We start from the raw sequence: 14,230 nt of genomic DNA, 5'->3' as shown, positions 1-14,230 counted from the left end.
AATTTAATCATTACCCTCTACATTTTTGACCAGACTTTGAACGGTCCAAGATACCTTGAATTTTTACATCTAATTCCCAGTTTAATAACTTTATTTCCCAGTTATAACAACCCAATGATGTATGACGAAAATTTATGGTTCCAGGGTGATGATGCACCACCGCATTATGCAGCTCAGGTTATGCAGTATCTCGACGATATAGCATTTCTCAACAGATGGATTAGAAAGCGTGGATCTATTGAATGGCTCCCAAGTTCTCCGGTTCTTAATCCTTTAGACTATTTTTTGTTAAACCATCTAAAAAATATTGTGTACCAAATTAGACCTGAAACGATTGACGACTGAAAAACTAGAATCAGAAGAGAATGCGTTAATATTGATTCGGGAACAAGAAATATGGTTCAGCATGAATTTATCCACCATTTGGAATACTTCCAAGCACAAAAAGGATTTCAATTTGAACATTTGATTTAGTAAACGCTTATTGTTTCTACTTACACCATATTGTATTCCGTGAAAATCTATTGATAGTTGTCATAATATTCGTCTCAGTTACTGCTATGCTCAGACGTAAATATCTCGATAACTGTTGAGTTTAGGTATAGGCAATGCTACATAAAGTGTACTGAGAATTCGATAAATAATTTAAAAATGGGAAAAAAAGTATTTCTATTTGAGAAAATGAAGTTGGCGGTCGTAACTTGTTTTTGGGTCACCTTGTATACATATATTTACCATCAAAAAACCGCAATAAAAAATTAGAGTCGCAAAGTCCCAGCGTTTTTCCAAAAAAGCAATACCTGATTTTTAATTGAATTTATGTAGGGTTACGCAACTAACCCTATGTTTTAGTTAGTACCTATTTTGTAAATATTCATTAATTTTAAGATAGCAATACCCTTTGAGACACGGCACTGGTAGGCATTGGCCAGAGCATGAGAATTTCCTATGCCATGCTTTGTCGATGTTGGAAATCCCCGCAATAAAACCGGGTCGGCATTGGAGCTGCATATAGTGGACTTTGTCGGTGCTGGGATTGCCCGCAATAGACCTTGTCGGTCCCACAGCTGCAGTTCCAATTCCCGGCTAAGCGGCAAATGGTGCAGATGGCACCCTAGCGAAAGTACGCCCATGGTTTATCACCATGGGCGTTGGTACTTAAGATTGGACAAGGCATGGAGGGCTCTCTTCTTCTTGCCCTTGTTTTTGGGATACGGTCGGTCATTGTAACGCAGTCGTCGTGTCCGCGCTCATTACATTCATTAGTCTGTATATTCCTTGTTAATAAACGTAAACTTGTATACCTTCTCTCTGACCTGTGATTTCATTACAAAGATATAACCAACATCCTATATCTTAAGTAGCATCAAAAACACCCGATGCTACATTTGGGGGCTCGTCCGGGATCACAGTAATAGAAAAGGTATAAAGTCGGGAGTGCGTGTGAAAGTGTTAATTAAAGAAACAAAGCCAGATATGGAAGATACAATTAACCAGGTCGCAAGAGGTGTCGCCGTAGTAGAACTGGAAGACAGCCGGCTTCCGCAAAAGAGGGTGTCAGAGCTCAGAGAGGAGCTCAGGCGACGAAACCTAAGGGTGACGGGTCGAAAGCATGAATTGGTGACGAGACTAAAAGCAGCGCTTCTACTTGAGCGAGACCGCGTATCCGACCAGGAAGAAGGAGCATACAACGATGAAGAAGACGACGACGAAGTAGAAGACGATGAGGATGCCGAAGCTGCTGATGATGTAAGACGTACAGATACAGGTAATAGGCACAGAGACGCACGTGTCCTGAATCCTGCGTTTAGCGGCCAAGGGCATCACAACGACGAAGACGATGACGAGGGCACCGATGACGAACGCGCCCGGTACACACCAGTGACACAAAGACGGAACGTGTCACGGCGTGTATTATTGACGTTTAAAGACGTAGAAGGATCCCTGGAGAAGTTCAGCGGCGATGGTCACGCAAATATACAACGATGGCTAGAAGATTTTGAGGAGATGGCCGAGCTGTGTGGATGGAACGAGATCCAGAGGATAGCTTATTGCAAGCGGCTGCTGGAAGGATCAGCTAGCATGTTTGTCAAATACGAGCGATGCGGGAAAACTTGGGCAAAGCTAAAGAGAGCACTGAAGGACGAATTTGAAGAGGCCGTGGATAGCCTGCAGGTACATAGGAACCTAAGTAAGAGGAAGAAGAAACACGACGAAACGCTCCAACAATATGCGTATATAATGCTGCAGATTGCGGCGCCAGCAAATCTTGAGGCGCGGGCGGTCATTCAGTACATAATAGAGGGCATCCCTGATGATGCAGTAAATAAAGCTGTGTTGTACGGCGCTAAAAACATCAAACAGCTAAAAGAAAGGTTTGGGCACTACGAAATGATGAAGCAGGAGATGACGAGGTCCAAGGTAAAACCAACAGAGAGGAAAACTGGCAAAACAGGACGTGTGGAGAGCCAGGACAAGGGGAAAGTTGGAGTTCCGGGAAGCGTGGCGAAGAGGCGCTGTTTCAACTGCGGAGCCGAGGACCATGTGAGTGTGGTGTGTCCCTTGAGGGAAAAAGGGAAAAAATGCTTTAAGTGTAGCACATTTGGGCATATCGCCGCGGAGTGTCCGGGAAAGCCCAAAGAGGTGTACGTAGTGTCGCAACTTAGAAAGGAACGGTGCCAACAGGAGGTGACAATTAAGGACGGTAAGACTTTAGCGTTAGTAGATACGGGTAGTGACCTAACTCTAATGAGTGAGGGGGAATACCAGAGATTGGGATCACCCCCGTTAGTAACTAGGCAATTATGTTTTGAGGGCGTAGGGTCTGAGGTAAACGAAACAATGGGTTCGTTTACCACTAGCATGACAGCAGGGTGTGATGACTTTGCCGTAGAGTTTCATGTCGTACCCGACACTATTCTTAAGCATCCGGTTATTTTGGGGACAGATTTTTTGGATCGCGTCGAGCTTCGCATTCGACGAGGGGAGACCACTTTTCTAAAGTTGGACGACGATGATGAGACCGATGTTAATAAAATCAGGCAGCCCCATATATTCAACGCTATTAATGAAGCAAAAGAGATTGACTTAGAGCACAGTAAAGAAGAACGCTATAAAGAGGGGATAGAAAAAATGATCAAGGAATACAGACCGGAAACAACGCGAGATGTGGGCGTACGGGCTAAAATCATTTTGAATTCCGACAAGCCCATAACCTCGCGACCGCGTAGATTGGCTGCATCAGAACGGAAGGAAGTGAATGATCTTATGAACGCATGGGTGGCAGAAGGGGTTATTCGGCCGTCCAATTCTGAATATGCGAGTCCAATTGTCGTGGTCAGGAAAAAAGATGGCTCCATTCGGGTATGTGTGGACTATCGGAGGTTAAAGGATTGTAAGTTTCATTTTGGTGCAAAGGAGATAGAAGCATTCGAAAGATTGAGGGCTTCATTAATTAATGAACCTGTTCTGAAGATATATTGGGTGGGGGTAGACACAGAGCTACATACAGACGCGTCATGTTTGGGTTACGGGATGATCTCAATGCAGAAAGATGAAAGCGACGGCAAAGTTCACCCCATACGTTATGCTAATGGTAAGACGACCGACGCCGAATCCAGGTACTGTAGTTATGAATTAGAAGTGCTGGCCATTATAAAGGCATTAGAGAAATTTAGAGCGTATTCACTAAACATACCATTTAAAATTGTAACTGATTGTCAAGCATTCGCTGCGACAATAAGAAAGGAGAAATTATGCTTAAGAATAGCAAGATGGGTATTGTTGCTAGATGACTTTAAGTATGAAGTAGTTCATAGGCTAGGTAAAGACATGTCGCCTGTAGATGCGCTAAGCAGGAACTCTTTGCCTGTAATTATGTATATTAGTGAAGAAGACGGCGGTTTGGTTGCACGCTTGAGATATGAGCACAACAAAGATGAAGAGTTAGGGCAAATTATTCAGGCAAAAGCGCGCAACGAGGCCGACGGCTTCTATTTAAGCAATGACTTATTGTATAAAAATGTGGATAGGAAAAGTTTAGTGGTAGTTCCCAGGAGTATGGAAACGCGAGTGTTTAGGCAGACACACGACCGAGGGCATTTCGGGATTAACAAAACCGAAGCGCTGGTAAAAAGGCAATTTTGGTTCGAGGAAGATCGCAAAGAGCTGCGGCAGGAGACAAGGAGACAGATAGAGAAGACCCAGGAAGAAGAAACCGCCGAAGATTCAACAAGAACCGCAAACCAGCCATGGGGAATGGGCCTCGAAGAAAGAATGGAAGCGGTTCATGGAGAATCCGAGGATGACAATTGGGGACAATTGTCGCCGCAGGATGGCCGAATGTAGGGTTACGCAACTAACCCTATGTTTTAGTTAGTACCTATTTTGTAAATATTCATTAATTTTAAGATAGCAATACCCTTTGAGACACGGCACTGGTAGGCATTGGCCAGAGCATGAGAATTTCCTATGCCATGCTTTGTCGATGTTGGAAATCCCCGCAATAAAACCGGGTCGGCATTGGAGCTGCATATAGTGGACTTTGTCGGTGCTGGGATTGCCCGCAATAGACCTTGTCGGTCCCACAGCTGCAGTTCCAATTCCCGGCTAAGATGCCACGGTTTGATGCGGCAAATGGTGCAGATGGCACCCTAGCGAAAGTACGCCCATGGTTTATCACCATGGGCGTTGGTACTTAAGATTGGACAAGGCATGGAGGGCTCTCTTCTTCTTGCCCTTGTTTTTGGGATACGGTCGGTCATTGTAACGCAGTCGTCGTGTCCGCGCTCATTACATTCATTAGTCTGTATATTCCTTGTTAATAAACGTAAACTTGTATACCTTCTCTCTGACCTGTGATTTCATTACAAAGATATAACCAACATCCTATATCTTAAGTAGCATCAAAAACACCCGATGCTACATTTATTCCATACTTTATGTAAACACTGTATATATTTTCATTTGCCCAAGAATTTTCTCCAGATGCAATGTCGATTTGAACATACCTTTAATGTCTACCTTAATTACCATGACGCTAAATTCTTCCATGTATGTAAGATGTTATGTTAATGTACAGTGGTGGCCATAAGTATGGAATATTATTTTAATTTGATAAAATATTTATTAAAAAGTGTTAAACAGAAATTATACAAATGCTTGAAGGATTTATTATTTATTTAATTTCCTATAATTATAACATAAAATTAAGATTTCTAATTGAAAAACTTTTTAGAAAAATGAAAATGAAAAATTACACTTGGACAAAAGTATGGAATATTTTTATATCATGGTATGGAGTCTGCCATTTTAAGTAAACTCAATATTTTGTGGCATACCCCTTAGCATCTAGGACAGCCTGACATTGACGCTGCATTCAATCAATTAGATTCTGGCACGTTGAGGAAGAAATGTTTTTTCATTCTTCTTGTATGATCCTTCACAATTCTTCAGTATTTGACACGCGTCTTTGTCTAATTTTTCGTTTAAAATGGTCCCGCAGATGTTCGATGGGATTTAAATCAGGAGATTGTGAAGGCCATTCTATAACATTTATCTGCTTTTCAATAAACCAATTTTTGATCAACCGCGAAGAATGTTTAGGATCATTATCCTGTTGGAACCGCCATACCAGTGGCATTTCTTCCTCATCAAATGGAAGCATATGCTGCTCTATGATATTTTTGAACAAAAACTTATCCATTATTTTATCAATTTTGACTGATAGGCCAACTCCAGATCTCGAAAAAGATCTCCACACCATTAAACTCTGGCCGCCATGTTTAACAGTGGGCTTTTGGTACTTGGGATCAAATCTCTTCCCTATTGGTCGCAGAACATAAGTTTTTCCATCTGAATCAAACAGTTTGATTTTGGTTTCGTTACTGAAAAGAACGGTATTTCATTTTTCGGGTGTCCAAAACAGATGTGAGCGTGCAAACTTAATTCTGGCCTTCCGAATTTTTTTGGAAATTAATGGTTTCTTCACTACCAATCGTCCAAACAATCCAGTATCACATAGACGACGCCTCACAGTACGATCACTAATTTCAATACCACTATTAGTTGTAATTTCTTCCTTTATTAAGCGCGATGATTTTTCGGGATCTTTGGAGGATATAATTTTAATACGTTGGTCTGTATGGGCTGTTGTTTTTCTGGGACGTCCTGTTTTCGGATGGTTTTTTACGGCATTAAATACCCTAAACTTTCCCAAAATTATTGATACACACCCCTGGTTCACATTAAATGTCTTTGCGATGTCCTTCTGATTGGCTCCGTTATTTGACATCTCCACTATTCGTGATCGAAGATCTTCCGAAAGATATTTTTTTTAACCATTTCGGTTTCAAATTTTATCGAACTGTAACACTCAATACTGAATACTAAATGCAAAATAAATTTAAATCTATGATATTTCATACTTTTGTCCATCTAAAAAAATTTGTTTATCGGTGAAATTTTTGATAGCAACATTCTATAAATACTGTATGATTTAAAATGTAGAATTGACCTATCCCAATTTAAATATAACACAATGGAAGAAAAAAAGTAAAGGCCCTTTAGCTAAATAAAGTTTCAAAAAATATTCCATACTTATGGCCACCACTGGATATACTATTTTCTGTACACTTTTCTTGCTGTAATGATAGATTCGCCCTTTTGGTACGGTGATTTGGGTAAAAGCCCTTTTCGTTCGTTTCCCCTTGCCGTTGGACTTTCACTAACGGTTTTGCATTTTTTTACATGTGTCAAAACAGACTATTTTCCAAACGCTGGAAAACACGTCTTCTTTCAGAGAATTGAAGATGTCCAGAAGGAGTCTGTTTGCTTTGTCGATGTGCAGAGTATTGCTACCTCTCGCAGTGTTCACCAAGGGGCTTGGCTCTGGAGCTATGCCCATTTCAGCCCATCGGATTTGTTTCTGCTCTAGAAAATCGATGGAAGCGATGATACGGCAGTAATGCCGTAGCCGAGCGCCTCGTTGAAATTTTAAATTCAAAGTCTCTGAGACTTGAAATTTAAGGTAATTTACTAAATACTCTGGCGGTCGTTATGCATATGGGAATTTAATTAGTCCTATTACAGAGGAAGACATATTTGTGGGGGTTTAAGGTGTTTCGCGTTTATTAGGATTGGAGTATATTCTAAGAAACAAAGGTCATTGAACGTGAATGATGAACTCATCATTCACGGTCCATAGCATTAATGCGCCCTCGTGTATCAACAGAGCTAAAATTAATATATTTTCAAAGAACCGTCGACAAAAGTGTTTAGGCTTGGCTATATTTGGTTCTTGCCCATTGACGATCTCGATTTTTTTTTATCTTTCATGTTAGCAAGTTATGTATTAGTTTACATCTATTTACGTTTTTTTTTTGGAGACGTTTCCGGAAATTGTCTCCTTGGCATCTGTGTTACATAATGGCTAGTAATTGTTGTTTGTGTTTTGGGGCCTAGTGACCTGTCCAACTACGAAGTTCATACGTCAATTCTTCTTGCTTTAGATAATTTTTTATTTCATGTTTTTTTCATTACTATATTTTCCATATTGTGCTTCTCGACACAGTACTGATTTATCTTTGTTTTAGTGGATTGTCCGTCTTTATCAAATTTATAGCGTCTGGCTGTCCGATTGGTTTCAAAGCTATTATCTGCTACAGACTCATAACATTAAAAAGAAAATCCCCAATTTGAAAATGCTACAAATCCATCAAAATGCATTCCAAGGCTTCAGGACTGCAAACGAGTTCTCTAATGCTGATTTAAGTATAGAATTGCGCTTTAGATATTAGAGTTTCTAGCAACTACGACTTCAGACTGATAAAGAAAAAATAAAAAAATTCGAAACATTCTTGAAAACTTTCAACAGGAAGTAACCAGAACAATCACCTTCCAAGTCTAAGCCACTTTATGAAACTTACAGCTCCAATATCTCGGGAAAAAGTGTCTTGAAAATTGCTCAAATTACACGTATTAGTCTTCCTTAAAGAGCCTTTTGGTTCTTTAAACTCGAACAAAAAATTCCTATTGTCTCTTTTTATTTCTGAGATATGGGGTGACTTTAATACTAATTTTGAGAAGACTGGGGACCTCAAATGTGCCATTTAGGGCCAATATAGGCTTTACGCCAGTCGGCAAGAGCGAGATTTATCTTAGAAAAAATTTTAAGGTTTTCTGTAGATTTTATAAGAGACAAAGTATTTGATTTTTTTTGGGGAGGAGGAGCGGGGGGGATCACACACGAGCAAGGGTTGTCGGAACGATAGAATTGCACGCTATTTTCAATTAAAACTAATTAAGAATAATATGTACTCTCTGACAAGAGCTCGGACGAATGTTTCAGACACAAGTCTATCACTGTTTTCGGGATCTTTGAAAAAATTGTTAGGAAATCGAAAATTACCAAAACTAAAGTTCATGACATATGAATATGTAAAGTATGCAAAACACTCCATAAAATCTTCTCAATCGCTGAGGAATCACAGTTTTTGACATTGGCTTGTCATATTACCTAATTTAACGTGTTTTTGAACTTCATTATCTGTGCTTTGTTTATTTTGATGTGTCCGGGTTGACCTCTTGCATAGGTAAAGGGTTCTGATTCATGCTTACCGAACACGAGGTCACATAACAGCTTTTATAAATTAAAATATATGCACGTCCTTTGATTTTTCCGTTCTTTAACAATGATTCTTTGGTGACAATTGCCAAAGGCATTTTTGCATTTATTTGACCTATGAATTCTCTATTTTTAGTGTAATTTTGATATAGTTTAACTCTATTTTTTAAAGGTTTTACCAACAGAACATTTTTCATATTCAGAAAGAATTTTATATGTGATATCTTTAGTGCACTTTTTGGTCTAGCCTTTATAAGGTTTAAATATAGTACATTTTCTGTTCTAAGGGTTAAGGTCATTATAAGGTCCATGTCAGTTCACTAAAGTAAAACCTAATATGTACATCGAAAATATCAAAATATTTTTGAAGATGTCCAAACCTGAAAAATTTGAAAATTGCCTAAAAAATAACTAAAATGAAATTATTATCGTAAGCTCCATAAGAGTGCAAATCAGGGTGTAGACTCTGCTTTACTTTCTAAACCACCGCGAGGTGACCTATATAGTCCCAGATAAGGATGAACGGCTGGGGATCTTAGAAAGGGTAATAGATATAAAATCGATTAAATTACGAAAATGTTCCGCAATTTAAAGCAAATTGATAATGTGTTTTTACACGGGCTGAATTTCAAATGTTTAGAAAGATATCCGGAAAAAACAAATTCGGCGCTGTCCCTTTTTTATTTTTTTAAAATAATTTTTATATGGTTACAGTTAGAGAAATTAAAGTTTTATATTAATTAGATACATCTGTGAGACCATCAGAGCAAATATTGTTAATATTTCACTTAAGTCCTTACTTTCGGAGATTAATCGTTAAATTTTGATTTTCAAATAGACGCAATATCACATACATATTTACATATTTTAATTCGTCATAAAATTCCCTTTTCAGCCATGTATCACGTTTCGTATTTGCCTCAGAAACTCTATAAGTCATGGCCATTCAAACATTTTTTAATACTTGGCTATAATTTTGACTTATAGCAATGGTACACAATAAATAAATAAATGCCAGGGAATCGGTAAACAAAGCATATTTATCTTTGAACAATAATAGTAGTTTATTTGAACATTTGTGGTAATTTGAAACTTCTAATCGATCCAAATTTAACCGTATCGTTGTTATTTAAAACATAATTTATTTAATTTTGTTTTTTTTGTTTTATGCCGATTTCAGGAATACGCGAAAGTACATACCGGATGTCCAGGTGAACCCTGGACATAGGAGATTAATATGGGAAATTCGTTTGAATTTTTTTGCGCTTACACGCATTATTCAATTGAAAAGTTTTTACATGGAGGTCATAGTATAGTCATTATTCTGCAATTTTTTCAATCTTCTAGTTAGAGCCCTTTTAAGTCGAAACGTTCTCAGAATTGAAAAACTCCAATATTCCGAGTAAAATTTCAGTGCCAAAATTGGACAGAGCCAAGACTTTGTGTTTATTTAATTCTGAGCCTGTCTCCGACGAATCGTGGCTTCGAACAATTACACGCGACATTAAAATTTTTGAAATTTGTATGTATTTTGAGCCAAAACGGCTCTAATTAAAAAAATGAAAAAATTGTACAATGATGACGGCTTTTGAGTACTATGATGTCTACGTAAAAGTTTTTCAGTTGGATAACCCGTACACGTGCAATAAAATAAAAACCGATTTACCATGTTAATCTCCCTGGTTTAGTGTTCACCTGGGCACCAGGTTTATTAGTGCACAGGTCAAAGAAATGTAAGATTGATTAACTTTAAAATATTTTCGACGGTTTTAGACCATTTATTTATTTTTTTATCATTGCTGTAAGTCAAAAGCAATAATGGTTATAGTTAATAGAGTTTCTGAGAAGAATATCAAATGTAATACATGGCTGACAAGGCAATTTTATGAATGTAAATATTCAATATTGCTTTTATATGAAAAAAAAAAGTTTAACAATTTTGCTTCGAATCTAAGGACTTAATAATAATATTGGCAACATTGCCACGCTGTTCTCAAAAAGTGTCTTAATAATTGAAAACTGTAATTCTTTCCACTGTATCCGCAGAAGAGCTATTTCTAAAAAAAAACCGAAAACCACCAAATTAATTTTTTTCAGGATATCTTCGTAACCATTAGGAATTTACTCAGCATCAAAACAAATTATTAATTTGCTTTGAATTGCGCAACTTTTTCTAACTGAAGCGAGTTCGTATCTATTAGCGTCTCCGAAACTCCCATGCTACTTATCCTCATCTGCAACAGACTATATATTCTGATCGATATTATTCAAATTTCCTCTAGAAAAAAGACGTCTCAAGGTAGATTTTCTAAAGCTCTAAGACCTCAATTATTCGCAGAAAATATGTAAAATTTTCGATAATCCTCCTAGTTTTTATAAGGAGAGATTATGACGATCTCACGAAGACAAATTCTGTTTTTGCTTCGCCACTGACTATTTTTTCCTAAATTCAGAAACCATGCCACTGATTTTGGCTGCAATAAATTCCGCGGCCCGTCTGCCGTAATTTAATCCAGGACATGTTTTAACTAAATTCAATTGGCCTGATAAATATTTAGGCATGGGCCATGACCATATGAATACACATGTAAAAAACATAACAGAGTGCCCTAATGAAATTTTCTGATGTCCAGTCATAAACCCGTTTTTAATGGACCCAGTACACGACATCCACATACACAACGAGGGTAAATTTCATTTCCCGAAATGCTGAGCCACCAAATTAGTTTCGTTTCATCCGGCCGGGCACGTTCCATATGAACAACATTAAATAAAACGACTCATTTTTGGTTTCCTTATATCATTCTATCCGGCAGATTTACTTTAATTTGCTTTTGTCTTTTTAAGTTTAAGGGGAAAAATGAGACGAGTGGTGGAAACACGTTTAAACCTGGAAGTTCGTTCTCTTCGCACCCCTCTGGCACTTTTTGGTCAATTTCACTAATGACCTGGAAACTTTCCGTAAGGGCGAGTTCCGCTTACAAATAACCAGTATTAGCATTTTCCTTACTTTATATGCAAATTCAAACTGTTTTGGAAAGGCAAATAAATTCATTCCAGAACGTGTCATCGCTCAGCATTCAATTATTGGGGCGCTATAAGAAAATTTTTTTTAAGAACAAAAAGAATTGATACCTGAGGTATCCATTTTTCACGACTATAAACGTCACTTCCCAAAGATTTATGGTCTCGGGTGCGGTTTTTCTCAAGCACCGATGTTTCGGAATTAAGCGAAATTGGTTATGAACGAGCTTTTGTTGCTGGGAATAACATCTGCCCTCATTGTTTTATAGTCTCCAACACATCCACGATTTATAGTCTTCGGAAGTAATATATTGCGGGGCAATAGGCAGAATCCTAAAAAAGTTTTTGGGTTTTGGGGTCGTAAAATTGCTTTGCAGTGCACCGCGAGAACAAAAGATAAACCTCGGGAAATCCGCACTGGACGACACCTGCCACGTTGCAATATTTTCCTTTTTCTGGGGAAAATTTATTCCCACAATATCTCCGATTGTTTTTCCACGAAGTTGCCTTACAGAACCAATCAAAAACTGTGTAAGATATAAAACTCTGGATAATTTATTTCCGGCGTTGAATGGAACGAGCAGGTAAGGCGCACGCGATGCCCATGGAAACATTTTCAATTATCTATCTACCTACGTAATGCTTGTCTGATTTTCCTTGTTCAAGGAGAGTTTTAAGTGCACTGGAACATCTTGGCAATTGTCGAATAATTTAATTTTCACGGGAAATCAACCGGAATACTAAAAAACTGCTACGAATTTGAAGGAAGACTCTCATGCGAGGGCGTAAAGCTCGAGGACGATATTTAAGCAGTCAGTAGAAAAGTGATTTTTTTTCTTGTGCGAACTTAAGAAAAAAACTGATCTTACAAAATTTCCAACTGATCCCAGTCAGCAATCAATCTCAATATCTCAAGGACTGAAGATGCGTGCAATCCCCACGATTTGTCATAGTAGAGAGTGGTCAATTAGCTCTAAACCTGGACACAATATGAATAATTGAGGTGAGTCATTAATCAAGTCTCGTCAGGTCGTGGTCGAAGTTTGCTGCCATGAGAAGTGTCCAAAGTTGCCGACGTTTCACCGCAAGACACCCTCATCCGCCCCTTGTAATTAGCCGGGCTCTTAGTACTAAATGTCTTGATTAACTTGAGGTTTTGCAAGGGGCCCCCCAGATAAGGAAAGCCCCCGCTTTTCGGCCTCCTCTAAATAATGGAGCTGTTTTGCTCTCGGGCAGTTACCGTTTATTTTTGTGGTTATGTCTGGTCTTGACTAATTAGGCCCCTTCCTCCAAGATGTCCGGGATTAGACGAGATAAAGGAAAACTTTTTTCATTGCTCCACTTCATTTTCCTTTCCATTAGTTGGTAATGCAATATCTATGAACTTTCTGTTTTATCTATAAATTATTCGGCAAGGAGCAGATGTGGTTGAAAATGCTAGGGAAAACAGCAAAATTGTATTTATATAAGACTCTAATGCCCGAATATCTTTAATTCCGGAAATGGATTCAGATTTAATGTTTTATTCATTGGGGTATTTTATAAGGGAAATGGGGATTATGTATGTTTCTATTTCTCCAATGTTTGCTTTATGTAAGCGTGGGTATATGCAGCGTTTAGACAATTTTGTCTCCTGTGTCATTTCATGGATAAATTTCAGGAAAGGCTTTCTTACAAGTTCAATATGTTAAAATGTGTTATTTTAGTGCTTGGATCACCTTTTTTTCTCGTTTTCACACGAAAAAAGCACCTACATTTCTCTCTGGCTGCCTCGCCGACTTATTATTTTGGGGGGAATCCCCTGTGTGATGCAACTTTTCGTGATCTTTTAAATATTGTAAGTTTTTTAAAACACAATTTTCCAACTTTTCGATACTTCCAAAAGAGTTTATTTAGTATGTGTCTGAAAACAATCAGACTTTCTTGGGAATACCAAATGTCGGCAATAAACTATAACGAAGGGGTATCAGAACCCTGGAAACTTTCACATAATTGTGTCCCTTGAAGTAGTTTATTGCCGATAGAAAAGGGATTTGCACTGTAAGGATTTTCTAAGAATCCCACTGCAGTACATCTGTGATGTTGGTTGCAATTAGCCATAGTCTTAGAAAAGGTTGTAAACCCTGGTGATTTAAAAAAAAAACGACTAGCGGCAAACAAAGGACCAATCCCTGGTACCGCGGAGGACGTCCAATTCCAGTAATTCAATAAAGGGTCGTTTCCGTGGGACCAGGGAAGGGTAGTGGGAACTGACTGTCAAGGCTTCTACCCACTTTTTAGTTCAGTTCACACTAGACCTTACGAGAGATTAAAAAGTCGAAAAACATCAAATCTTGCCCTTGAAATCGTCAGGCACCAATCCCTTGTCAACACCTTTAAGCTAAGAACTTTGCTAATATACAAATTCCAAAAGTCAATCAAGCAATTCAGTTCAACTCAGTTTCTTTCGGTCTGACAAAAACGAGAGTGGTCCTTCGAAAACAAAAAGTTTAGAACCAGCCGCGGAAGCAGAACCCACTAACTACTACATTGTCCAGGGGAATCACCTAATTCCACCCGAGACAGTGTGAAAAATTTTGATAC

The 14,230-nt window shown here is 38.4% G+C and overlaps 1 protein-coding gene across 1 annotated transcript; it reads left to right on the top strand.

Annotated features, from left to right (window-relative positions):
• Positions 1-1,476: 1,476 nt before the first annotated feature.
• On the top strand, positions 1,477-4,347 carry LOC136349670 (uncharacterized). Its single transcript, XM_066301374.1, has one exon. It carries the CDS (start codon positions 1,477-1,479, stop codon positions 4,345-4,347), a length of 2,871 nt encoding a protein of 956 aa, XP_066157471.1.
• The last annotated feature ends 9,883 nt before the right edge of the window (positions 4,348-14,230 follow it).

This window comes from Euwallacea fornicatus, chromosome 2, assembly GCF_040115645.1.
Source record: "Euwallacea fornicatus isolate EFF26 chromosome 2, ASM4011564v1, whole genome shotgun sequence".
Classification (NCBI taxonomy): Eukaryota; Metazoa; Arthropoda; class Insecta; order Coleoptera; family Curculionidae; genus Euwallacea; species Euwallacea fornicatus.
Note: the sequence above shows the minus strand (reverse complement) of the source record. Positions and strands in the feature narration are given on the sequence as shown.